The sequence below is a fragment of the Heloderma suspectum genome, chromosome 4, assembly GCF_057233095.1.
Source record: "Heloderma suspectum isolate Gila_16-S chromosome 4, 16-S_ref, whole genome shotgun sequence".
Lineage (NCBI taxonomy): Eukaryota > Metazoa > Chordata > Lepidosauria > Squamata > Helodermatidae > Heloderma > Heloderma suspectum.
In genome coordinates this window covers 19239831-19266403 of record NC_139461.1, presented here as the reverse complement: position 1 = coordinate 19266403, position 26573 = coordinate 19239831, and the positions used below count along the sequence as shown (strand labels likewise).

General features: G+C 46.2%; 2 protein-coding genes across 14 annotated transcripts in view; both read left to right on the top strand.

The window, feature by feature from the left end:
- PHF20L1 (PHD finger protein 20 like 1) overlaps positions 1–12958 on the top strand; it is a 76679-nt gene extending 63721 nt beyond the window's left edge. For 12 of the 13 annotated variants that reach the window (XM_084848753.1, XM_084848755.1, XM_084848758.1 and 9 more), the window contains 5 exons: positions 97–196; positions 1753–1948; positions 2705–3074; positions 6203–6368; positions 7437–10886. In XM_084848753.1, the coding sequence (XP_084704879.1) occupies positions 97–196; positions 1753–1948; positions 2705–3074; positions 6203–6368; positions 7437–7579 (975 nt within the window). In that variant the 3' untranslated portion in view covers positions 7580–10886. The other variant, XR_014789976.1, reaches the window with a different exon arrangement.
- The window catches only part of TG (thyroglobulin), a 224933-nt gene continuing 210954 nt past the window's right edge, over positions 12595–26573 (top strand). Inside the window, exons 1-5 of the mRNA XM_084851439.1 lie at positions 12595–12624; positions 12764–12996; positions 17277–17374; positions 19720–19923; positions 23334–23493. Coding sequence (XP_084707565.1) covers positions 12595–12624; positions 12764–12996; positions 17277–17374; positions 19720–19923; positions 23334–23493 — 725 coding nt within the window. The remainder of the gene's footprint in view (positions 12625–12763; positions 12997–17276; positions 17375–19719; positions 19924–23333; positions 23494–26573) is intronic.

Sequence of the window (26573 nt, the reverse complement as noted above, 5' to 3'; positions counted from 1 at the left end):
CTTCCTTGTGTTTTGATCAAGCAAGTGTTAGAACAGTGTTCCTGTCATCTCATGCATTGTCTTCTCTGTTGTTGTTGTTTTTTATCATCACCACAGTGTGAAGAGTGCCTGTGTTGGCAGCACAGTGTGTGCATGGGGTTGTTGGAGGACAGCATTCCAGAGCAGTACATATGCTACATTTGCAGGGACCCGCCTGGTATGAGTAAATTTTCAAATTAAGGTCCGAAATTTCAAGCTCTGTATTTCCATGCTAATTAATTGGCACAACAGCTGCTGTCCAGTTCCATCCATACTAATGGTGTGTTTACACAGCCAACATTTGTGACGATTTTTGTGGTTGTTCTTCTGGGTTCACCTGTAGGATTTTGCAGCTTCTAGTGTGCACCCCTTTCCTGCCCTGTCCTACCCAAGTGGAGTCTAATACTGTGTTCTGCTGACAATGCTTGCTCTGTCTTGCTGTGTGCCTTTATGATTTATAGTCTACCGTTTTCTGAAGGCTCTACAGTTTTAAAAAGTCTATAGACACCCCACTGAAATAGAAAATTACAAAGAAATTGTCAGCTTCCTCCTAACTGCTCCCACCCCATGGTGTCCCAAACGGGACTTACAAGGCTTCTGAAAATGTTTAGGCTCCAACTTTATTATATCACCCAAGTGAGTGAGTCCTGTAACTGGGAGTGGGGAGTCTGTCAGCAAGAGCAGTGCTCTCTGCATCCAGATGGTTTTGTTAAGGGGATGCTGTTGGCTGATCTCAGATGATGGTGGGACAAGAATGGTCTTGAAGGTATGTTGGGCTGAAGTTGTGTAAGGCACAGAACCATCACCCTCAGTTGTGCATGGTATACAAAAAGAAGATTCCCCAGATACTGATATGAAGGCATGAATGACCCAGTTTATATTTGATAGAAAAGGGTGCTGTTGTTTCACCAGTTGGAGCTGGTTAAAAAGCTACCACCACAAACTGGGCTTTTGGGTGTAGCGGCATATTCAAGACATTCCAGTGCTACAAAACTGAGTGATGTTGGGGTGGAGGGAGAGAGCAAAACTGTCATAAGCATACCTACCCAGGCAGTGCCGGCTTTAGGTTTTTGTGGGCACTTGGGCAAGACATCCTCAATGCCCCCTCTTCCTCAGTGAGTCTATCTGCTCACCACCATTGTCATCAGCTGGTTTTGCTGTTCATCCTATTATCATTGCTACCATTCACTTGCTTGACAGCAAGAGAGCCAGTGAGCAAATAGGCAGTAGCATCTGCTGATCCTCCTTCTCACCCTCACCGTTGTCTGGGCCAGAGTGAGAGGCAGGTGGACCAGCAGGTTGCCATAGTGAAGAGGAGGAGCAAGTCAAGGGTTCTTGCCAGTGGGCCCAGCTGGGGTGTGGGCCCCACAAGGTGCTTGACCATGCCTTCCCTTGACACTGCCCCTGACAGGAAAGCCGTAAGCCTTTCTGGCACAAATGTTGGCATACACATTTCTTCCAGTTATGAGATTGTTCTAATCTGAGCATTAAATGAATAAAATGTAAATATGTGAATGGCCCTATGAATATTGAATTCCTGATAAACTGAGTGATTTCCCAGTGCCTGTAACTGCAGCCATATCAGCACTTCTGTATCTGCTCACCTACCAGTTTTACATGCTTTTCCCAGTGTGATTATTCATTCTGTGATAGAAGAAATACACTTTGAGAGTGTTTTTTTTATTTTATTTTACTGTGGCAGTGGGATACGTCTGATTCTCATATTGTCTCTAGGTCAGAGATGGAGTGCCAAATATCTCTATGATAAAGACTGGTTGAATAATGGCCACATGTGTGGTCTATCTTTTTTAAAAGAGAACTACTCTCACCTAAATGCCAAAAAGATAGTGTCAACACACCACCTCCTGGCTGATGTGTACGGTGTTACAGAAATACTACATGGGCTACAGCTGAAGATTGGGATACTAAAGTAAGCAAAATAACTTCCTTTCTCCTTCACCCCTAGCAGTGGTGAGGATTAGAATATTTTTCTCTCTGTCTCAGTAAACCAATCAAACACTCAGTAAGAATTTTGGTATTTGTGCAGCAAGAGTGGAATGACTTGGGAAAACAGTGACTGGTTCTGATGGAGAGTTGTTCAGCTCACATGTTCATAGGTTATTGTTTTACTTTCCCTGATGTTTTGGCCAGCAACTATCACTTTTAAGTACTTGTTTAATGAGAATAAAGTGCTAGGAACTCTATGAAACATCGAAGTGATATGGTCCTTCCAGGCAGGATTACAGTGTGTTACAATTACATGGAGTCCAGTGAAACCTTTATTAGGTGCACAGAAGAGCTTTTATGTTCACTGCACAACTGGAGTCATGTATTGACAAATGGTATCAATTCCATGTGAGACTGAGTTTTAATAGGACAAAAGCCCCTGCTTGCACTCACTTTTCTGGTTCGCTGCTTTTATATAGGGACACATCACACTGATGTTGCAGAGGATTCGAACAACGCCTGCCCCCCATTAGTGACTTCTGTTAATCATGAGACAAGCTGGGTCCGCTCGATTGGCATCTGAATACTTCAGACATCACATGTTAGAAAACCACTTATCTGAATCGATCCTTCTAAAAAATCTTAATCAAGGATTATATTTGTGTGTGGGGGGGGGTACCCCTCCTGTCAAGACTGCTTAAATTGACTTCATGATGCTGAATCCCTTGTTTCTTTCTAGGAATAAGCACCACCCCGACCTTCATCTGTGGGCTTGTGCAGGTCTGCGGAAGGATCAAGACCAAATAACTCTTGGAGTAGAAAGAAGGGTATTGGCTGTGCCAGATGCCATTAAGCCCCCTGAAAGGACGTATCGTGGTCAAAACCACAGGGAACCCCCTGGTTTACCCCAGAAGATGGAGGAAACGTACATCACAAGCGAGCACAGTTACCAGAAGCCCCAGAGTTTTGGTCAGGACTGCAAATTGATGACTGACCCTATAAGCTCAGATGATGATGACACCAGCAGTTTCGAGGATGATCAAGAGCTTCCTTTAGAGGATAAAAACTGTTTACAATATTCATCTAAAGAAGATGGTTTCAGCCATCAGGTAAAACTACCCATGCATCTGTGTAACCTTCCAGGAGTTAGTTATGAAGGCAGAAAACAGCAACAGAGCCACGCAGTGCCTTAAAGAATAACAAATGTATTGTTGTATCTGATGAAGTGGACTCTAGTCCACAAAAGCTCACATCGTAATAAATGTGGTTAGTTTTCTCTTGGTCTCTGCTGCAGCAGACTAACATGGCTATCCCGTCTGGACGTTTTTATGAAGGGAAAGTTAAAGTCTCAGAATAAAAACCTGCAGTATTTTAGCCCAGATAAAAGAAGATGCTGCCATATTTATGACATTTAAAAGGGTCTTGGAAAGAACACCTGGAATGGTGATTCATGCTGTCCACTGAGAATAGAATATGAATTAAGATTTTGAGCCATTAGAAAGCAGCTCTTTAACTACAGAAGCAGTTCAGCAGCAGAATCACCTGGAGTCTGGGGAGCCTTTGCCTTGGAGGCTTTCAGGAAGGTGTTAAGGGTGCTTTATATGTAACACTAGTCCCACAAGTGGGTAAGCTGTGTGGTGTGTGTGTGCAGGGACAGGTCGTGTCTCTCATGATCAGGAGGAGCAGGACCCACAGACCCAGCCATGGCATCATCAGGCCTGCACTCCTGCCTGCCTGCCTCTCCCATGCTGCACTGCTGCCTGCTCCTTGGCTTAGTAGACTGCTAGAGGCAAAGGTATTCCAGGGCACAAGGGCTGCTACTTCAGGGTAGCAGGTTGTAGGATATCATCTGTTGGGCCCCTTCCAGCTGTATCAGTGATGGTCCACCTTTTTGGCACACATGCTACGAAGTAAGTTCAAAGTATAAAATAGTGACTCTCTACAGTGTGTTTGCCTTGGGGTGGTTTAGTCCATAGTCATTTATGGAGCAAGGCTGCAGCCTATATGTCATAACCAGGCTCTCGCAGGCACCTACCTAGAACTGGCACAACTCCCCACAGCTAGCTGCACTTGTGTCCTTCCTCAGGCAGGTTGGCCATCCATAAGCTCCATCCAGCCTGTTTCCTGTTGACAACCTGCCTTGTTTTGTGTATCCCCTCAAACAGCAGCAGGAAGGGAGAAACATATTTCAAAGATCCCTTCTTCTGCTGGACCAAGACTGTGTGCAATAAAGCCCACCCCTATAACCCTTGCGTGGCTTTTAATCTAGCCTCTGGTTCCCTGCCCATCCAGCCAGCTGATGGAGTAGCCTGGGTAGTGCAAGATGCACAGCCAACTTTCTCCTGTTTCTGTAACGTGCCCCTGAGACTTCTGCACTTCTGGTTGCGTGCTACAGAGCTCAAGCACTGCTATACAATTGAAGCCCCACCCTGTGTGCGCCTGGTCGGTTGAGAGGGAACAATAGGTGAACCTTGAACATCCTGAAAACCGTTCCATTGTTGTTTATGCTTCATTGGGTAACTTGAATCGACAAAACCTTGGGCCTGTTCATCTTTTTCTGCGACTGATCGCTGGTGTATGAAGAACCATATTGGGTGCTAAGGTTTTCTAAACTAGATGCACGCAGTGGAACATGACTGTGTGAAACATGTATGGTTGTTCACACACGGAGCTGGTTCTGGTTCACACAAGAGCCACGGACCATCTCCATATGGACAGATGTCCCTGAGGGCTGCACTAGTTCTGGCAGCTGGTACAGTCATTTCCAGTCCACTCTCAATTCTGTCACCTTGCTCCTACTTGGAGCGCAGCAGAGAGAGCCAAAGAATCTGCAGCAACAAAGAATTTGCAGTAACTGCCTTGGTTCCCTCTGATGATTTAAGAAGAAGCCAACAGGAGGAGGAGGAAGCAAGCGGCGGCACTGAATAGGAGCTGGAAGGGGTTCACTACAGGCCTGTAGAGGCTGTCCAGACCAATAGCGGCCCCAGTCACCTGAAGCCTCCCTGCTATGTGCTCCTCTGTGAATTGGTGCAGTTTTCCTACACAGAAGTGATGCCTGTTGAGGAAATCATGGAATGAGAATTGGCCCCAAGACAGCAACACTTTTTTTTCTAGGAAAGTGGTGTAAAGTGGGCACTGTGGTCTCTCTTTTAAAATGCTTTCTGAGACTGAGAGAGATTAATTTCATAGTACTTGCATACACGTGGTGAAATGTGCAAAACTGAAATGGTACTTATCAGTAATGCCCCATCCCCACCCCGCTCTCTTTTTTTTAATGTGCATAGTTTGTTTTACTGCATTGGTAAATTTTAAAGTTGCCTCATTCAGCATCCTGTTAGCATCCCATATAAACAGGGCTGTCTTTTTCAGAACTGGAATCAGATGACACAAGGAGATTACATTTGCGTGCTATTACTTTCTTTTTCTTTCTCCATAGTTCAGGTATTCAAAGATACTTTTTGGTAAGAATTGGAGTAGTGAGGGGTATTGTTGTAGACAGGGAGTAAGGGTAGTAAAGTAGGAGGAGTAAAGTCAGGACATTTTATCAGTCTGTGAGTAATGGTCACTGGAAGTCTTTGGACATTTTATTTATTTATTTATTTATTTCATTTATATCCCACCTTTGTTCCATTGTGGAACTCAAGGTGTCTACATGTGGTTCCGAGGTGGCCTCCCCTCTAAGCACTGACCAGAGCCAGACCTGCTTAGCTTCAGCAAGGTGGCTGGGCTCATGTGCCTTCAGACTATGCCCTAGAACCGACTGATATCTGAAATGCTGTCCATAGATGTTCAGGCTGTTGCCTACAAACATAAGGGCTAGACGTTTGCTGTTTCTTTAAAAAATTTAAAGGAGGTAAATTGAGATTTTTAGCATGCTATATTTTGCATAGTAATACTCTTTGGGGACAATCCAGCCAACTCCTTAAGGTCTTACTGATTTTTCAGTGGGCAATTTGAAGTAAACCCTTGCCTATATTTTGAAATTGTAGGAGCCCAGGATAAATTGTATTAACTTACACCCTCCGCAGCAGAGAAGAGAGATCACCTTGGTTGCCCTCTCATTGTGCTGTGTCATTCAAAAGCAGCTGTTCTGCTTAATCACACTCCTGAAGCTACCCAAAAATTGCTTCAGCCAAGCCAGGCAGGCGTTGTGAAACAGCAGCCTTAGACTAACTGCAATCTTAAATTGCGACTAAGCTTTTTGCTAACCTTCTTCTGTTTTGTGGTAATAATACAGAGACATTCAGCTGAAGGGAACACGGTGTTTGTATTTAATGAAAAAAGAGGAGCCGAAGAACGTGTGGACTCCCATCTTCAGTGGCAGCTAAACCTCCTCACCCACATAGAGAATGTACAGAATGAAGTCACTAGTAGAATGGACCTGATTGAAAAGGAAGTGGATGGTAATTATCTTAAGGCAATACGAGTATATATTGAAATCTGGCACCTTCCCCATCCCAAATCCTCAGCATGGGCAGCATGTTTAGAAAGACGTGTAAAATGTGCTATAAAAAGTAAACATTCCTTTTTAAAGCTGAATCTAATAGAACACTCTCTTGACTGGTTCAAGCTATGCATCACATTGGTAGACAGTTTTAAGAATAACTAATGTTCTACCATACTCAGTGTATATGTTTAGTTGTGACCCATGGCCAAGAGAGTAACTGGTCGACTGGTTGGCTGCTGTTACTCTGTTGTTTGATCCCTGTGCTGGAAGTTAAATTGTGCCTGTCTTGTACTGGAGAACAAACAGAAGGGAGAAATGTGAACTTGGTGTGATAAAGTACCTACCCCTGAGCCAAGAGTTCACTCAAGTAACCAAAACAATGACCACTGAGTATGGGTTCGTGTGTTGTGTGAACAGCTCCATTGTGTGCTTGAGGATCCCATTTCTTCCTGGAAATGTGTGTTCCCTCTCCAGGTGCCCCAGATTTCCCAAAGGAGCCTGCCCCACAATTTGGGAATTACTGACTTGATGGTAAATGTAGCATGTCCAACTTATAATGAGCTGATTTATTCAAACAGTTTTAATCTTTGGTTAAAGAGTTCTGAGCAGTTCATTCCCAGGCTACTTGCGCAAAGCTTTGAAACCAAAGGCTAGCCTGACTTTTTGATTTCTGTCAGCCAGGCCCATGTACTTTTCTGACATGGCTGCATCTGCTTCTGTTTTCAACTAACTGCAGTTTGTTGTTTCTTCTCAACCAGGACAAACTGGTTAGTTTAAACTATGTTCTTTCCCTAACAAGCTCAGCTCAAACTGCGGTTTCAGGTCCTGGCTTGTTCAGATAAACCACAGTTAAAACTAATGGGAGTCCTGATTCAGACGAAACAACAAGATGTGGTTAGTTGAAATCACAAGTGAATGCTTCCAGTTTCCTCCTTGTGGCCACACCTTGTGTTTAGTGTTACTCCCAGACTAAGTCAAAGTATTGTTGTGTCTAATAGAACTTGTGTGTCTCTTACCTATGTAGTTTTAGAAAGCTGGCTTGACTTCACTGGAGAATTGGAACCACCGGATCCCCTTGCACGACTGCCTCAGCTCAAGCGTCGGATTAAACAGCTCATATCTGACATGGGAAAAGTCCAGCAAATAGCAACCCTTTGTTCAGTATGACAAAAGGAAAGGCTAAAGGAATACACAAATAAGGTCTTGCAATGAGTTTCTTATGATCCAGAAGACTGATGAATGGGTGAACTAAAAAAGAAGCTTGAACACTATTCCTTGTTCTGTACCGATCGTCTCATTATCCTGAAGATCTAGAGAATGGGGGAAAAGGAAATGGAAAATATCAAGGACAGGTCACACTAATATGCTCTGCAAGGTTGTAGAATAAATGCTGAGATTGTTTCTTCTCTCCATACACAATGGGGTCAAAATCTCTACAAAGGAATGTTTTATATGTTTTCACAGGCAATATTAGGGTGATAAGTTTTTAAGCGAAACCTTCCTTGCAGTGATCTTGTGCTCATTTTTAGAAACAGAACTGGGAGGATAATGGTCAGAAGTGCCAAATAACACTTTAAAAAACCACTGAAACAAGAGTGTGAGTTGGTTGAACAGTGTTTCTCTCCCCCTTCCCCTCCCCAATAGAGTCCCCCATATTGCCAGCAAACCTTCCAAAATTGTACCTAGTTCATATTTGTGTTAGCTGTAACTACAGTATTCAGGGATACAGTACCATTTTAAATTACTTTGTCTTGAATGGCTCTAGTTAGCTCTCTTAAATACTTATCCTCAGCTGGATTGAGGATTGAGAAGAGCATCCAAAATGCCAGCAATTGGCTATGAAATTGGGGCAATTCCGATGTTTACTATTTTTAGACTTTGTCTGAAGAACCTGAAAAGAAGTTGCAGCATGGGGAGTGTATATATGCAGGTATCTCTTTGTGAGATAGACCTGTTGTAGGCCAAGAATCTTGGAATGACTCAGCAGTACCTGTATCTTTGTCCAAATAAATCTTTCCCACACCATTTGAAACATGGAATGACTTGCAGGATCATTCCCTGTGAATCAAAATTGTAGTGTATCAGTATCCGCCTTTCTAGAGTGGATATGATGAAAATCCATGATCTATTAGAGGCTTATGAGTTGGCAAAGCATTGTGAAACCAAAGTCAGCCTGGTTGCCATTTTTTAAAAAATTGTTTCTGGACCAAGTCCAGAGCCTTCACTTTTACTTTCGCTGATCTGCAGTGTTGCTGCACCCAGTGCTACAATATACATGTTGGGATATGTATATATGTCTCTTCGTGTGTAATTATATCTATATCCATAGATACAGGTAGATATATAGATATAGTCACACACAGAGACATATTACATTCTAGAGACATATTTATATTGACAAGTCTAGTTTTATTACAATAGACTAAGACTTTGGTGACAAAATATTTAAAATGTTACCTTTTAAACGTTTCTTTAAAAAGAGAGAGAAAATGAAAATAATGTATGTACAGGTTTTGAAATTTGTAAAAAATAAAATAAAAATAAAAAATATTGACCGTTCAAAAGGGGCTGTAATGGATGACAGCACAGTACTTGAACTCTTTATGCCTCCCCGACTGTTTCAGTGCTGGTGATCTGTATAAAAGCATACGAGAACTGCATAATGCACAGTAAACTTGAAGCTCCCCCTTGGATAAGAGTACAGGCCACTGTACATTACAAATGTATTTAAATTTGCAGATACACTGTTCTATATGTAAGGTACTGTATGTAAAGCTGTTTATTAAACTATTCTGCATACTCTGCACTCTTTCACTTTTCTTCTCTGCTTAAAAGATTAAAAAAATTACAAGTCACTAGGTTTGATTTAAATGCCTTTTATAATGTTAAAAAATGTACCTAAGTCTCTGAATATTTTGTTATGGACTTTGATATGAAGTTGCCTTACAACCACTCAGACCATTGTTCCATCTAGCCCAGTACTGTCAATTTGTCCTGCAACCTGGGGTCCTTCTAACTGGACATACCAGCCCGTTGAATATGGGATCTTCTGCAAGTAAAGTATCACTAAATCGATGATTCTGCAGAGACATTATGCCTTTGCTAGCCTTATTTAAAAACAACTGAATATACCTTCCACGATCTTCTCTTTTTGACCATCTGAAAAATGTTAATGTGGCTTAGAAAAGAACCCCCAGTTCATACTGCAGTAATTCAGGAGAGATACTTTGATTCTGTCCCGATAATCCGCTTGTGATGGGGCTCCTCCTTACCACCATTATAGGATATTCCAGTATTTTGATTTAGGCAGTCACTACGACTACATGGTAGACTGGAGCACCTCTCAATGAGCAGAACTACTCACAAGAAAGCCTCATCAGCCTGCTGTACATTATTCCCATATTCTGCATGTGTGTACTGCAGGTGCACAAGAACAAATGTGAGAAATCACAATGAAGTGAGACAAAGGAATGATAAAATACTACATTAGGGGAAATCTTCATATACTTCTAGCTGGGCTTTAAAAGAACTCTGCACGTAGATAACTAGTATATCAGAGGGAAGGGTTCTAGCGTAGCCTCCTTGCCATGTTACTTTTCTGTGCGGAATGATTTTTTTTAATAGGAATATACAATCATATGAGCCCCCACCTAATCCTTGAAACTGCTTAGGCCTGTCATAGGTGTATCAGCTGTGCTTACGCCTATGTCCTTGAAATGGGTGGAGGGCTATAGGTCACTGGGAAACCATATGCTTTGCATGCAAAAGACCTTGGCGTCAAGCCCTGCCATCCCCAAGTGGGCTGGGAAAGACACCTTTCTGAAACCTTGGAGAGCCACTGCCAGTCAGTGTAGACCAGGGATTGGCAGGAGGTGGATCTGGGTCTGCTAGTACAGGGGCAGGCAACCTGGTGCTCTACAGATGTTTTAGACTAAACCTTCCATCATCCCCAGCTAGTATGGACAGTGGTCAGGGATTGTGAGTGTTTCAGACCAAAACATCTAAAGGGCACCAGGTTGCCTACCTCTACTAGTATACTGCTGAAGGGTGATTTGCAGGAAACCAGCAAAGGTTTCTGGTGCACAACAGCAACAATCAGTTTTCCCCACCCCTAAATTAAACCTGGAGTCTCTCATCTCTAGTTACTCAAGAGGTCGATTTGAACTTATGGTCATGGGGGTACTGTAGAGAATAGGCTCCATCTGCCCCCCCCCCCGCCCCCTGCTTTCACCCACCTGATCACTATTTTGCACCTGGCTGTACTTGGTGGTCCTTGGGCTTCTAGGAAAAGACAAAGCCTGAAGTCTGCCCCCGCCTGGGGTAAATAACACTGAGCTACATGGATCAGTGCTCTGACCTTGGTTTAAGGCAGCTTCCTAAAGCCCGTGAAATTGTATTGTTGACAAATGCAGGTGCGTATCAGACACTTTCCACCAGAACCATGTTGAGCAGCTGACAAGTCATTCTGGTTTTTTTCCAGCACCTTGGATTGGGCCTGCGGTTTCCCGTGTCGTGAGTAAGAAACCTGCCACCATGATCCGGTCTGGGAAATGTTCAGAAACCAGCCGTAGGAGCAGCTTAATTTCCATACGGTGGCATAGATAGCCATGCTACAGCAAGAGATGTGAATTCAATGGTCCTTTCTGTTTATAATATAGTCATTAATCCAGTCCTATGTTAGCTACGAAGATACATTTGATATATGGCCTTAACAGTTCTGAATTATTGCAGGCATGCTCCTGAATCCAAGTGCGTGACAGTAAGTAAGCAAACATGGGAATGTATACATTGTCCTGTTATCCCCTTCTCATTTCTTTGTGTTGTTGATTCAGTCGAACTGTACAACCTCTGTGTTTCTCACACTCGATACCGCTCCAGTTCAGTCTCCTTTTCAAGTGGCTGGACGTATTTGTGTTGGTTTGAGTACAATGCAGAAATGGTGAAGAAACCCCAAAGTGGGGATGATTTAACTTGATGACCCTTGTGACTGACTTGGAAAGAAAATCTGCGTCATTCGCCCCCTTTAGTGCCCAGTCTGCCATTTCATAAGTGGAGGTATTCAAGTGGCAGCAGCTATAAAAACCTAGCTGAGAACAGTACTGGGTGTGGAGGTCTGGATCCCTCTGCCTGGGACAATCTTCCTGCATCCCAGAATGGGTCCTTTACTTCTCAACACCTTACTTTGCTTTATTAATATAGCATCAGCCAGTATCTTTGGTAAGTGAATCTCCACACTCCTTTTTATTTGTAGGCATCTAACAATAGAATAATAGAATTTAGAAGGGGCACAGAGGCGTAACCCTTTATTCATAGACTGGACCAGTAGATAGACTACTTCATTTGACCAAAGACAAAGTCAGGTCAAAATCCTTCCCAGGTGTTGTTAAGAATGCCTTTTGGTTGGGAAGACATCGTTTGTGCATGCTTTTAAACTAATCATACATTTCAGCTATACTGGAGGACTGCGTTAAGCCCACTGATTCTGCACCCCTATATTAGGCTGTGTGGCCATCCAGTCAGTTGCTGAACTCGCATCCAATCCATGCTTGTAAACCGATCTTCATCACATCAAATAGCTAGTGAACTCAGTGCAATTCTATGCAGACCTACTCAGTAAGCCCTGTTGAGTTCAGTGGGCCAAGTAAGGGCACATAGGATTGCAGCTGCAGGGTATCAGAATCCATAACTGCAGAAGAAGGGTGAATGGAAGGTTGTTTCAAGCTGAGGTAAAAGAGATGGCATGGATGCGATGAAAGGACAATACAAAGCCAGGCCTTCCAGGCTACAGTTCAGAGTGGCAGAGAACAAGGCCAGGAGGAGAGGCTTTACTAACTTCTGAGCAAAATTGGCCTGAATAGGAATAGAAATTCTACATGGGAACAACCAACCATTCATGAGAAGGAACAGACCCGTATCACCTGCTAACAGATCTACAGAGAGAAAATGGAAGCAATTCCGATTGCAGAAGCTAGGGACTCATATGTGTCTGTGGCAGAATAGTTCTCACGGAGCTGTTTTGGGGTTGCTCCACACCCATTTTAGGTGGATCAGTCCATCCTTCAACCAGCCCTTGTAATGGTGTAACACTGACTGTTCTCAATCTGCTTTTTATATATTCTAAACCAAGGATTCTAATACATGTTCTAATACAAGGTTACTACTAGCAGGCCAAAAGGTCACAAATGGATAATCCAGTCAGCAGGAAACGGCATGTAATGCTCATAGGTGGTCATGGGGACTGAGGGAGAGTGAATTTTTAGTCATTTGTTATGAAAACCCCGTGTCCCAGCGAGACTACATTTGCATACTGCTGGTGGTACATGTAACGCTGGTTGCGAACCATTGCTTTAGTCCACGATTCTTAAAGAAATAAGCACATTTGGGTTACAATGGCAGAGAAAAGACATAACAAAGGGATATCGGAATGGGGTTGGGAGGGTCTGCTCGAATAACTTTCCCTTCTTCCGGCATTCAGAGTATCAGGCAGAAACCCAGCCTCTTCGGCCTTGTGAGCTTCAGAGGGAGAAAGCCTTTCAGGGAGGCGAAGACTACATCCCTCAGTGCTCGGAAGGTGGACAGTTCAGGTAACGATCATGGAGGAAGATGACATTAGCCGAGTGGGCCTTATAACATAGATAGGCTAAACCAGGAAGGGAACCATAGCTGGTTTCATTTCTTGGTCTCTCTTCCTTCAGTTGTCAGTTTGGCGTACGTCTTGCAGCCACACCCAAAAGCAGAGCACTGGAGCATGGGCAGTGGAGGCTGGTGGCTCCGATGTCAGTGGGGTGGTGAACCCTCTCTGGGTTTCAGTCAGAACTCTAAAGGAGCTATCCACGCACCTTGGATAGCTCCTTTCAAGTTCTGACAAACCCAGAGCCCCACAGAAATCGGAGCCCCCAGCCTCCACTGCTCAGGACCAGGTTATCTAAAGAAACATGTTTGCTTTTTGACCACTAGGTAGCAGCAACATAAACATTTAATTCCTATACCTCTCCCCACTACTGGGGCGGATCGGTGTTCTGTGCTGAACTTCATTTTTTTTTGTTAATTCATTTAAAAATATTTGTATCCCACCTTTCCACTCCTAGGGCCCCCAAACGAATGAGTGTAAAATCAGGACCTGGCATCTTTGGGCAGCTGCCTGGGGCCCCACTGCCCTGGAAGAGGCCCGCTGCTGCTGCTTCCTCAGGCCCCTCTTAACGTTTGTTTTTCTGGTCCAGCTTTCTGAGCAGAGCCAGGTGGCTGGTTCAAGCCACACTTCATATTCCCCCCAGGAATAGCATCATTCTAGGGCAGGGGTGGGCAACTTGTGGTCCTCCAGATATTTTGGCCTACAACTCCCATAAGCCTTAGCCAGCATAGCCAATGGTGAGGGATGCTGGAAGTTGTAGGCCAAAATAATTGGCCAAGAGTTGCCCATCCCTGTTTAAGGGCATTGTGGGATATTTAGAAGGCTAGCTAGCCCAGCACCAGTATTACCACAGCCGGGTAGGCCTACTGACAGAGGAGGAACCCATCAGATGAAATTTTGGCCAGGGCCCCCTCAAACCTGGAGCTGCCCCTGAATAAAATAACCACAGTACCATTAAAAAAGATGAAGCTAAAATATTAAATGGCTGCTGGTGCTCCCAAGTGGCAGCACAAGTGGACAAAGGAACTTGGGGAAGAGCAATTCCTTTCAGAGCCAGTGTGGTGTAGTGGTTACAGTGTTGGCCTGGGACTGTAGAGGCCTGGGTTCAAGCCCCCACTTGGCCATGAAGCTCACTGGCTGATTTTGGGCCAGTCACTGATTATCTGACAAAGTTGTTGTGAAGATAAAATGGAAAAGGGGAAGATGGTTCATGTATGCTGCCTTGAGCTCCTTGGAGGATGTTACAAATGTAGAAATGTAACACATAAATAAACAAACAATAAATAAAAGCAAACTGGCAGAGATGTTAGGGACAGGTGACTTTTCCATGATGGAACCTGTGATAATATGAAGCTGTCTTATACTAAGGAGGTTCACACAACCCCTGACACACATAGAAAGAATGCATGTCGGGGCCCCTCCATCAGTGTGCCCAACAGCGTTTGAAATTGCTGCAAGGAGCTGTATGTGCACACACCAATGTATGCATGTAGAGCTTCTCCACACAAAGTGGGGAGGGCTAGATTGTGTTGCCCCGTAACCCCTTGCACATTCTTTCAGTGCATCAGGGAAGGGAGTTCTGTGAAGAAAAACACCCTGCCTCCATCACCACCGAGTCGTGGGGTTCATACATCCCTGTATTATGTACTCTGTCTGCGGCCGTCAGACAAACATCACTGCTACCTCAGATACATTTAACTGGGGGTTGAACATGGGACCAGGGCCAGTGTCAAAGGTAGGCGTGGTTGGGCAGGGGCCCAGTGAAAAGGGCCCCATGTTCTTGCTCCTCCTCTTCACCACGGCAACCTGCTTGTTCACTTGCTTCTCGCTCTGGCCCAGACAGTGATGGAGGTGAGAAGGAGGAGCAGCAGATGCCATTGTCAACTTGCTCACCAGCTCTCTGCCTGTCAAGCGAACAAATGGTAGCCATAATGAGAAAACCTAAAGCTGACACTACATGGACTGTCCGCATACAAAGCATGTGCTGTCCCATTAACCTATGCCCCCTTCCTGCCGTAACTTAACTAGGTTTTGTCACTTAGGTCTGGCCCATTAAAAGAGTAGAGTGAGCTGGTAGCATCAGACGTTGCACCACTTTGGAGCATTTTTGCCCTGCGTTATTAAAACAGCAACAACAACATCGCCCTGCAAGTATCCCCCCACCCAACTCCCCAACGTATTAAGAAGAAAGGTTTTAGTCTCCTAAGGGTGCAGTCCTATGACTGCTAGTCAGCGCCTAGATGGCCATAGGATAGGTCAGTTCCTGTGAACTGACCTCGGAGCCCACGCTCCAAGGTTGGTTCCCTGAGAACCGACCTCCACTTCCTCCCGTGCTGCCTCGTAGGCAGCGCAGATCGGCCCTGTGCTCGTAAGAGCAGTGCGGAGCAGCGAAAACGGGGCATTCCTGGGGGTGGACGGGGCAAGAAGGGCGGATGTACCTTTCCGACGCTTCCTATGCATCATCTGGTGTCTGCCCACCCCCCTGCTCCGACTTCCCGTGGCTAGACAGTCGAAATCAGCTGTCTAGCCGCAAATGCAGGACAGCTGAAGCATGGAGGGGAAGATCCGCTCCATGCTGCTCCTGCCCTGCATTGGAGCCTCCGACTCACTTCTGAGTTCACCTCCAATAGGCCTCCCTTAGTGTGCCAGCTTTCTACTTGCAGAGAGTAGAAACATTTTCCCATTAAAATGTGATTCCCCTGCCTGTGATTTAAAGTAAAAGGTAAAAAGGTAAAGGTGTCCCCAACCAGTCGTGTCTGACTCTAGGGTGCGGTGCTCATCCCCGTTTCTAAGCCGAAGAGCCAGCGCTGTCCGAAGACGCTTCCGTGGTCATGTGGCCGGCATGACTGAACACCGAGGTGCACGGAACGCTGTTACCTTTCCCGCTGAGGCGGTACCTATTTATCTACTTGCAATTTCTTGCTTTCGAACTGCTAGGTTGGCAGAAGCTGGGACTGAAGACGGGACTCACGCAGCACTCAGGTCTCGAACTGCTGACCTGCCGACCTTCCAGTCTGCAGTTCAGCGTCTTAACCACTAAGCCACTGCGGTCCTGTGATTTAAAGTGGTACCCTGCATTTTGTCACTTCAGAACTCAGCCACAGCTTTCCTGAACCTGATGCCCTCCAGATCTTTTGGACTACAGCTTCCATCAGCCGCAGATAACATGGGCAGTGGTCAGGGAGGATGGGAGTTCTAGTCCAGTATGGCTGGAGGGCACCAGGTTGGGAAAGGCTGCTCAACCGCATAATTCCCAACTCATTCTGCTGGCTCATGTTCTCTTCCCTTCCTACATTTGCCCACAGGGAAATGGGTGTTGGCGGCCGGGGGAGGGGGGGGGGAGTTCTACCACAAGCTTAGTTGGTAGCATGCTGTAATATAGTTTTATGCTGTTTCTACCTAGTGGTCCAAAGGCAAAAGTGTTTCTTTAGAAAAGTTGGAACTGAGCATGCTCCAGCTCTCTGCTTTGGGGTGTGGTTCCAAGATGGATGCCACAGTGAGAAATGAACGAAGAAAACCCAAGAAATAAAACCAGTTATTGTTTCACCTTACTGCTGTAGGCTACCTATGTTCTACATAGGGATGTCGGAGAAATCCTTTGGGGGTGGAGGGTGGAGCTCGACAAGGTTTCATTGGTTTGGCCCCCTGGACTTCGGTTCATTTTCCACTACATAGCCCGACTCGGCCTGTAGTAAATTAGGCCAGTTAGCAGATTTTCTGAGTTTTTAAATTTGCACAAATTATGGCAGAATGTTGTGCCAATTGCACAAAGTATGGCCACAATTTATGCAAATCTCGACACACACACACAAAATATGCAAAAAGTTTCCGGAGTTCGGGGAAAACCTGCAGCTTGACTTGCAAATGGAAACCGAGTCAGACATGACTCTGTTGAGCCCCGAAAGGACTGGATTTCACAGCAACGGACATGCCTAGTTATACAGGGCCAACTAACCTTTTTAAGGTGTGTATTCGCCCTTAAGAAATCATAGAATCATAGAATAGTAGGGTTGGAAGGGGCCTACAAGGCCATTGAGGCCAACCCCCTGCTCAATGCAGGAATCCAGGTCAGAGCATCCCTGACAGATGGCTGTCCAGCCTTTCCTTGAATGCCTCCAGTGTGGGAGAGCCCATCACCTCCCTAGGTAAGGAGATGTGCAGAAAGGTTGAGAACCTCTGATTCATAGCTGTTACATGTGTAATGACAATGGAAATCTCTGTTTTGTCTACTAGGAACATACAATGCAATAAAAATGGTGTCTCCTGCTGGTGTGTAGATGACAAAGGAGCTGAGGTACCAGGCAGCAAGCAGGTTGGATCTCCCACAGCTTGTAAGTCAACCATGGTTATGCCCCCGCACCATTTTAAAGGATACTTGCAGAATCGCATCAGCAGTGGAGGCTGGTGGCTCCAATGTCAGTGAGGCAGTGAATCCACTCCGGGTTTCAGTCAGAACTCTGAAGTCTAAACTCTTTAGAGTTCTGACTGGTTCTCACTGAAACCCAGAGTGGATTCACTGCCCCACTGACATTGGAGCCACCAGCCTCCACTGCACATAACCTTTATGTTTCTTTTCCTTTTTCTTCAGGCATTCAAGTCATGCTTTTGTACATAGAGTTGGGGGGTTAAAGAGCAGTAATAGGGTGAGCTTTGTCCAAAATTTCAAAGCGGGTTGAAAGGCACAATCCTGTGCATGTTTAGGCCTGAAAAAAGTCCTACATCTCCGGGCATTCCCCAGCTGGGAATTGCAGGACTTTTTGCTGTCTAAACATGCATAGGATTGCACCTTAAAGCAGGGTTGTTGAACCCAGCCAGCCACGCCCCTTTCCCCTGATGGCTGATCATTTGATGTTTTCCAACTTTTCTGTAGCTTCTGCTCCCCACCCCACTTTCTCAGAGTTCAGCTGCCTCTCCTACTGTCAGTAAGAGCTTGAAGCTAAAAGCTGCTAGTGTGTTTGGCCCAACCCCTTTTGCCTGCCCACCATGGGAATCAGGTCCCTGAGACCTTCTCCAAAACTGAATTCAGACCTTGATCTGAATCGGACACCCCTGGTTTAAAACATGAAACGGCAATTCCAGTACTTAAGCTCACCAGTTTTTAAGCTAGGGGGTGGGCAAGTTGTGGCCCTCCAGATTTTTGGCCTACAACTCCCATGAGCCCCAGCCACCATAGCCAATGGTGAGGGGAGTTGTAGGCCAAAACATTTGGCGGCCCACAACTTACACACCCTTGTTTTAAGTACTCATTTATTTATGTATTTATTTCTCTATTACTTTTTCATCCCACCCTTCATCTAAAGAACTCAGGACAACATATACAGTCATTGTTCCTGCTTTTTACCAGTGAGGGTGGGAGAGCAAGAGAGAGAGAGAGAGAATGCAACTGGTCCCAAGTCTCGTACTGAGCTTCTTCGTAGCATGTCGATTTGAACCTGGGACTTCCCAGTCTAAGTCTAGCACCCTAACCACTAGGGCAGAATGTTAGAGACTCAGCCAAGATCTCTTAGCCTGATGGCAGAACTGAAAGGTGCAAAACCAGAAAAAAAGAAGAACATAAGCAGCTAGCCAGTTTTGTTTTAACTAGACAGGCACAAGCTATCATGTTTACGGGGAGGGTAGCGATGTTTGCGGTGTTGCCTGAGTTGCCTGATTTCCTCATGTCTCTTGCTGGCCTTCCTTGTCAACTCAGCAGTGGCAGTGGAGCTGTTAGGCTTGCGGGGCAAATCTGGTCCTCCTGGGGGCTCAGTCTGGCCCTCCTCAGATGGCCACACCCCCTTCCTCTGGCCCCTCCCTCTTTCCCCAGGGGCAGGACCCAGCTTTTGCGCAGGTCTTTCCCCACTCTAAAAGGTTGGATGGCAGTAAGGTCCTCAAGCTACAATATGCTGGTATTTTTTGTGTTTTGACCCCACCTCCTTTGTCTTCAGCCCCTCCCACCACTGGCATATTGCCCCTGAGATCGTCTCCAGAATTGAATTTGGCCCTCCTTCTGAAAGAGGTTCCCACCCTTGCCCTAGACAGACAGGCCAGAGTGTAAAATGCCACATCTCATGGTGTGCTCCAATCATCTTTGGACAGATGAGAAAGCAAGGCCAGCACCAGGCTTTGGCACGGCCGGGCACCCACTGTGGCCCGTGGCTGCCCGTGGCTGCCATCAAGAGCTCCCTGCCCGGCTGCCCCTTGCAGCTGCTTTTCTCAATATTGTTGCCTGCTTTGCTTGCGTGCTCTTGCCCTTTCCCTCCTGCCCAGAGGAGACGGGAGTGTGAACGACAGCAAAGAGAAAGAGGAGCAGCAGCTTCCATCACCTGTTCACTTGCTTGCTCATTCTCCTGCTAGTTAGTTCTGTCTCTGGGATGTGAGCTGGCAACAGTGGGGAGGAGAAGCCAAGGCAGTAGCAATGGCAGCAAGATGGAAGTGGATTAAAAGTGTCTTCCTGAAGCTTCCTTCCCCCCCCCCCCCCGAGATGAAGCTGGTACTACAAGAAAGCATTCCCTCTAGAAACGGAATGCACTTTGCACATGCTTAGGCAGGCTCCTTATTCTTAGGTTGCCCCATATTTCCCACGGCAGATGTGCTTATGTGCACTGCAACTAGCCTTGGAGAATCTCAGCCAGCTGGGCCGTGGTATCCCCAGATCCTGGAACTACCCCAAGTTTAACAGCACCTCTTCCTGCCATAGGCTTATCCTTCTGCCAGCTCCAAAAGCAGCGGATCCTGGTCAGTCGCTACATCAACAGCAGCGCAACACCCTACATCCCACAATGTCTGGATTCAGGCAACTTCGACCCAGTTCAGTGCGACTTGGGCCTGGAGCAGTGCTGGTGTGTGGATGCGGAAGGGATGGAGATTTATGGCACAAGGCAGAAGGGGAAGCTGAAGCGATGTAAGTCATGCCATATCAAAATGTGATTATGGGAGTTGTAGTCCAAGACATCTGGAGGGCACCAGGTTGGGGAAGGGTGGACTAAGGAGCCCTAACAGATCTTTCTCCACAACTTCACAAAACTTTCTTTCTTTCTTTCTTTCTTTCTTTCTTTCTTTCTTTCTTTCTTTCTTTCTTTCTTTCTTTCCTTCCTTCCTTCCTTCCTTCCTTCCTTCCTTCCTTCCTTCCTTCCTTCTTTTACGTTTTCTATATGGCGTGTTTCAAACTGATTTTCCAAACTGGCTTACAATGAAATGTGAAACAAAAATTGCTCAACAGGTAAAAGTGCCCAGCGGCATTTCACACGTGCAAAAATGTGCAAATTCCTCCAGATGCACATTTTCATGCTTTAGCCTATGGGGGAAATGCACATTTTTGGCCATTTTAAAAATTTTTTTGCATATTTTTCTATGACAAAATTTGCACAAAACTTAGGAAAGAGAAAGCCTGTCCGTAAGTTCATGGAATCCGCCCAATAGGGGAAAAGCCGGTCCCCTGCAGAATCTGTGGGTCCCATAGACTCATAGAATAGTAGGGTTGGAAGGGGCCTATCAGACCATCGAGCCCAACCCCCTGCTCAATGCAGGAATCCAAGTCAGAGCATCCCTGACAGATGGCTGTCCAGCCTCGTGTTGAAGGCCTCCAGCTTGGGAGAGCCCACCACCTCCTTAGGTAATTGGTTCCATTGTTGTATTGCTCTAACAATCAGGAAGTTTCTCCTGATGTTCAGCCAGTATCTGGCTTCCTGTAGCTTGAGCCCATTATTCCATGTCCTGCATTCTGGGATGATGGAGAAGAGATCCTGGCCTTCCTCTCTGTGACAACCTTTCAAGTACTTGAAGAGCGCTATCATACCTCCCCTCAGTCTTCTCTTCTTAGTGCTAAACATGCCCGGTTCTTTCAGTCTCTCTTTATAGGGCTTTGTTTCCAGTCCCCTGCTCATCTTTGTTGCCCTCCTCTGAACCCTCTCCAGCTTGTCTGCATCCTTCTTAAAGTGTGGTGCCCAGAACTAGACACAGTACTCCAGATGAGGCCTAACCAGTGCTGAGTAGAGGGGAACTAGTACTTCCTGGGATTTGGAAACTATGCTTCTATGAATGCAGCCCAAAAGAGCATTTGCCTTTTTTGCAGCCACATCACATTGATGGCTCATATTCAGCTTGTGATCGACAACAATTTCAAGATCCTTCTCTCTTGTAGTGTGGTTGAGCCACGTATCCCCCCTCTTGTAACTGTGCCTTTGGTTTCTTTTTCCTAGGTGCAGAACTTGGCATTTATCCCTGTTAAATTTCATTCTGTTGTTTTCTGCCCAGTGCTGCAGCCTATCAAGATCACTCTGAATTCTGTTTCTGTTTTCCAGGGTATTAGCTATCCCGCCCAATTTTGTGTCATCTGCAAATGTGATCAGCATTCCCTGCACCTCCTCTTCCAAGTCATTAATAAAAATGTTGAAGAGCACTGGGCCCAGGACTGAACCCTGCGGTACCCCACTCATTACCTCTCCCCAGTTTGAGAAGGTCCCACTGATAAACACTTGAGTCTGATTCTGTAGCCAACTGTGGATCCACCGGATCGTTGTTTCATCTAGCCCACTTTGAGCTAGTTTGCTCATCAGGATATCATGGGGCACTTTGTCGAAAGCTTTGCTGAAGTCGAGGTATATTATGTCCACAGCATTCCCACAGTCCACAAGGGAGGTTACTTGATCCAAAAATGAGATCAGATTCGTCTGGCAGGACTTGTTCTTGACAAATCCATGTTGGCTTGGAGTAATCACTGCATTGTTTTCAAGGTGCTTACGGATCGATTGCTTTATCATCTGCTCCAGAATTTCCCCAGGGATTGATGTCAGACTGACTGGTCTGTAGTTCCCAGGTTCCTCCTTTTCACCCTTTTTGAAGATAGGGACCACATTAGCCCTCCTCCAGTCATCTGGCACTTCACCCATCCTCCATGATTTCTCAAAGAGAATAGACAGTGGTTCTGAGAGTTCTTTGCCAGTTGCTTTATTACTCTAGGGTGCAGTTCATCTGGCCCTGGAGATTTGAACTCATTCAAAGTAATTAGGGGTTCCTTGACCATATGCCTATCGATCTCAAGCTGCAGTCTTGCCCCTTCAGCCTGTACTTCGCCTTTGCCAGGGGGGTCATAGACCCTCTTTTGGGAGAAGACTGAGCCACAGTAGGAATTGAGCACCTCTGCCTTTTCTTTGTCCTCTGTTATCATTTTGCCATCCTTATTTAATAGCTGAACCACCATTTCTTTCCTCTGCCTTTCACTATGCACGTAGCCGAAGAAAGCCTTTTTGTTGCTTTTAGCATCCCTCGCTAACCTCAGCTCGTTCTCAGCTTTAGCCTTCCCTGCAATTCTGTGCTCCCTGCCTGTACTCTTCCTTTGTTGCTTGTCCTTCCTTCCACTTCCTCTACGTGTCCTTTTTTGTTTTCAGGTCATCCCTAAGCTTTTTGCAAAGCCACATTGGCTTCTTCTGTTGTCTTCCACCTCTTTCTTCTTGTTGGAATTGTTTGTAATTGTGCCTTGAGAATTTCCTTTTTTAAAAACTCCCACCCATCTTGGAATCCTATTCTCATCAGAGTTGCTTGCCCTGGGACCTTACTGATCATTGTTCTGAGTTTGTTAAAATCGGCTTTCCTAAAACCCAGGGTGTGTGTTTGGCTACACTCGGCTTTTGCTTCCCTTAGAACCAAGAACTCAAGGATAACATGGTCGCTTTGCCCCAGAGTTCGAACTCATTTTTTTCACACCTCTACCCACGCCCCAGCAGGGGCCCACTGACAAGAGCCCCCGGGAGCCCCTCCCCCTCCCCCTTGCAACCTGCTTGTTCACCTTGCTCTGGACTGACAGTGGTGGTGTTGAGGAGGCAGAGCAGAAGATACTGTCTGTCTGCTCATTGGCTCTCTAGCTGTCAAGCAACTGGGAGGAGCCATCATGAGAAAGAGGAGGAGGAGGAACCATAGCAGCTGGTGACAATGGCAGTGAGAAGGCAGACTCACTGAGGCAGGGGGCACTGAGGGTGTCTTATCCAAGGTCCCTCCAGAACCTGGAGCTGGAACTGTCCCTGGGAAGAGAATTCTATAGTTGTGGTGCCACTCCTGAATGGCCGGTGACCCTGGTGTCCAGCAATCAGATTTTTACTAATGGTGGACTAGAGAGCAAGGCCACCGATTGAGTGCATTCGTAGCAGAGGCCACATTTTGAACTGCTGACACCCCTCCTCAGAGCTCAGTGTCTTGTCCACTATGCTGGTTCTGCTCAAATATGTCAAGTACTGCAGGAATCTTTCCATCCCCCAAGCCCTGAGAGGCCACATCTGAAGGTGTTATCACCACAAATGTTTTGCGTTTGCCCATCAGGCCCTGGGAAATGTGAGATCCGAGACCGCCGCCTTCTGCACGGTGTTGGGGAAAAGAGCCCACCCCAGTGCTCTGCCGACGGAGAATTTCTGCCAGTCCAGTGCAAGTTTGTCAACACAACGGATAGGATGGTCTTTGATCTCGTCCACCATTTTAACAGGTAGGCACATGCTTTTACAGACATGCTTTTGGCTAGTTCCACTGGTTAGAAATATGGGATGTTGTTCTAGCCCTCATGCTTTCTCCATGTCTAGAGAGGAGCTGGATGCTTTGAGGGAGGTGGAAGCTCTGCATGAATACCAAGATGTTCTTATTTTCCCAGAACTTTGGACAGTTGTTATGGTCCAGCTGCTGTAGGCTGCTTTTTGGTGTGTATCCTTTCTGTGACAGGGGGAAATTTTGTGTATTATATATTGTATTGTATTGTATTGTTCTGTACTGTATTGTTTCATACTGTGTAGTGCGTACTGTATTGTTTTTAGGGTTTGTTTTTATGGTGTTAATTTTTATTTACATTGTGTTGATTATGGCTTATACTGGTTTATTTTTTTCTGTTATATTAATTATGGATCTGTGTGTGTGTGTGTGTTGGTCTGAGAGTGCTTTTTGTTGTGGGAAGTGACGCCTATATTTAAATATTGCTTATTATTATTAGTAGTAGTATTAATATTAGTAGTTGTATTAATAATATTACCACCTAGGACAGCGGTAGGCATGGTCCCAATCCAGATCAGCCACACCATACAGCTGATATTTACCAACATTTAAAGCAGTCTTCCCCAAACTGGCGCCCTCCGTATGTGTTGGACTGCAACACCCATCATCCTCATGTTGGCTGGGGAAGATGGGAATTGCAGTCCAACACATTTGGAGAACGCCAGATTGGGGAAGTCTGCTTTAAAGAGACACCTCATTTATTTTGCATTTAACGACTGTCCCTAAATGACCCTCACTCTGTCTTTTCATGCACTACCACATACAATGTGTAAAGCATTGATTTGTGCCACTAGAGGGCAGGAGAGCATCAGTGCCACAAGGTCTGGCTGAATGAAACTTGCATCTCCAATCAACACAGTCTAGTCCAAGCAAAACAACCCATGCGTGGGGTCAGAATTAGGGGAGGCTGCCTTTTGGCTTGCTCAGCCAATGTTGTGTAAGCCATTGGGCGGTGCGTGAGGATCATATCTGTGTGAGGATCATATCTGAATGTATAAGCTGCAGAGGTGAGAAGAACGATCTTTAAAACAAGCTCTGGGTTACTTTCAGTATTTCCCCCCCAAATCAAAAAATTAAAGAGCTCGGAGGGGGCCTCTAATGAAGGTGGTTGTGCAGTGACAATAATTATTTGCCAGGGGTGGCGGCACAATAATCTATGGTGATACAAGTAGGTTGGGCAAAGGGAGAAAGGCAAGTCCCTCCCACCCTCCCTGGAGCTAGCTTGCAGGACTCCATGAGGCAGTTCAGCCCTGAGACTGTGCCCCCCATCCTTCCCGTGGGTGGGGGTGTTGCCAGCCCATCTTGCAGCATCCTCTTAGCGAAGGCAAGCACAGCCAGGGACTCGGCACCTTTCTTTGGCTCGGGGGTGTAGTGATGGGTTTTGAAATGCAGGGGCTCGCTGTGACAGTCTCTGTAGCCACGCCCTCAAGGAGAGCCCAGAAAGGCAGGCAGCTATGCTGATCTCTCTCTCTCTCTGTGTGCATGTTATATCTGTGCGCATTTATACACCGGCATATACATGACCCTGTGAGCCCTGGCTCTGTTTCAGCACTGAGGCTGCTGAGGTGCATGCTCTCCCTTCTCCGGCCTGTCATATGTGCTCCACGATTGTGGAAGAGGGCATTCAGATGACTCCCATACACAGACGTTCAAGGAAGCTGTGGGGGGGGGCACGGGACCATACAGTCCAGCCCCACCCCACTCCAAGGCCATTCGCTCCGTGGCCATGGATCCTTGCCTTTTGGGCACGCATGAGAAGGACCTGTGTTTGGGTCAGCGTCTCTCCTTACGTGGAGGATTTCTGTGCACGTAGGGTGAGATGTGTACAGCCCTGTTTGCATGAGCACTAAACATGCAGATGCTGGGGGGCATGGCAGCCGGGCACATCAGCAGCACTAGCTGACTCTTGCACACCTTGGTAGAGCCCATGCTTTGTATACAAAAGGTCCCAGTTTCAATCCCCAGCTTCTCCAGGTAGGGCTAGGAAGGAATCCTGCCTGAAACGCTGGAGAGCCGCTGCTGCCAGTCAGTGTCGACAATACTGGGCTAGACGGGCCAGCAGTCTGACTCAGTATAAGGCAGCTTCCTAGTTCCTGTGCCGTCTGAAACCCTCCACCTATAACATAAATAATAAAGGGTCAAGCTAAATGTTCTGTCTAAATTTTTACTTCGGTGCAAGTGTGTGGGGCCCTGATTCGGATCGGGGCCACAACACTCCGGGAGGAATGCCATAGACTTCCTCCCGTCCATGTTTTTTTCACAAGATTCCAGCCCCCTTTACAGGGGGATTAATTTTTTTGTTAAAAAAATACTCCCAATGGAGTGGTTTCCCCCCCTTTTTTACTCCACCGGGTGGTGGTGGTGGAATTTCATGAAAAACATGGGCAGGGGGTCGTCCCCCCCCAAGCACTGTGGTCCTGAACTGATCAGGGCTGCACGCACTTACACAGAGGAAAAGAACACTAGCGCGCAAGACTCCACCATGCGTGCTAGGCAGAACATTTAGTTTGTCCCAGATTCTCATGCATGGTGAAGCAAATTGCAGAACTGTCTTGTTCCCACTAAGCGGTTCCCACTAAGCGGTGGCTTAGTGGTTAAGACGCTGAACTGCAGACCAGAAGGTCGGCAGGTCAGCAGTTCGAGACCCGAATGCCGCGTGACGGAGTGAGCTCCCGTCTTCAGTCCCAGCTCCTGCCAACCTAGCAGTTCGAAAGCAAGAAATTGCAAGTAGATAAATAGGTACCGCCTCGGCGGGAAAGGTAATAGCGTTCCGTGCACCTCGGTGTTCAGTCATGCCGGCCACATGGCCACGGAAGCGTCTTCGGACAGCGCTGGCTCTTCGGCTTAGAAACGGGGATGAGCACCGCACCCTAGAGTCGGACACGACTGGTTGGGGACACCTTTACCTTTACCTTGTTCCCACAACTATCTTTCCTTATATGTTGCCATTCTGGGGCTGGAGACTGTGTGTGTATTTGTGTCTTAAAGTTGGTATGAAAACATGCGAGGACGTGATCCAGTCAA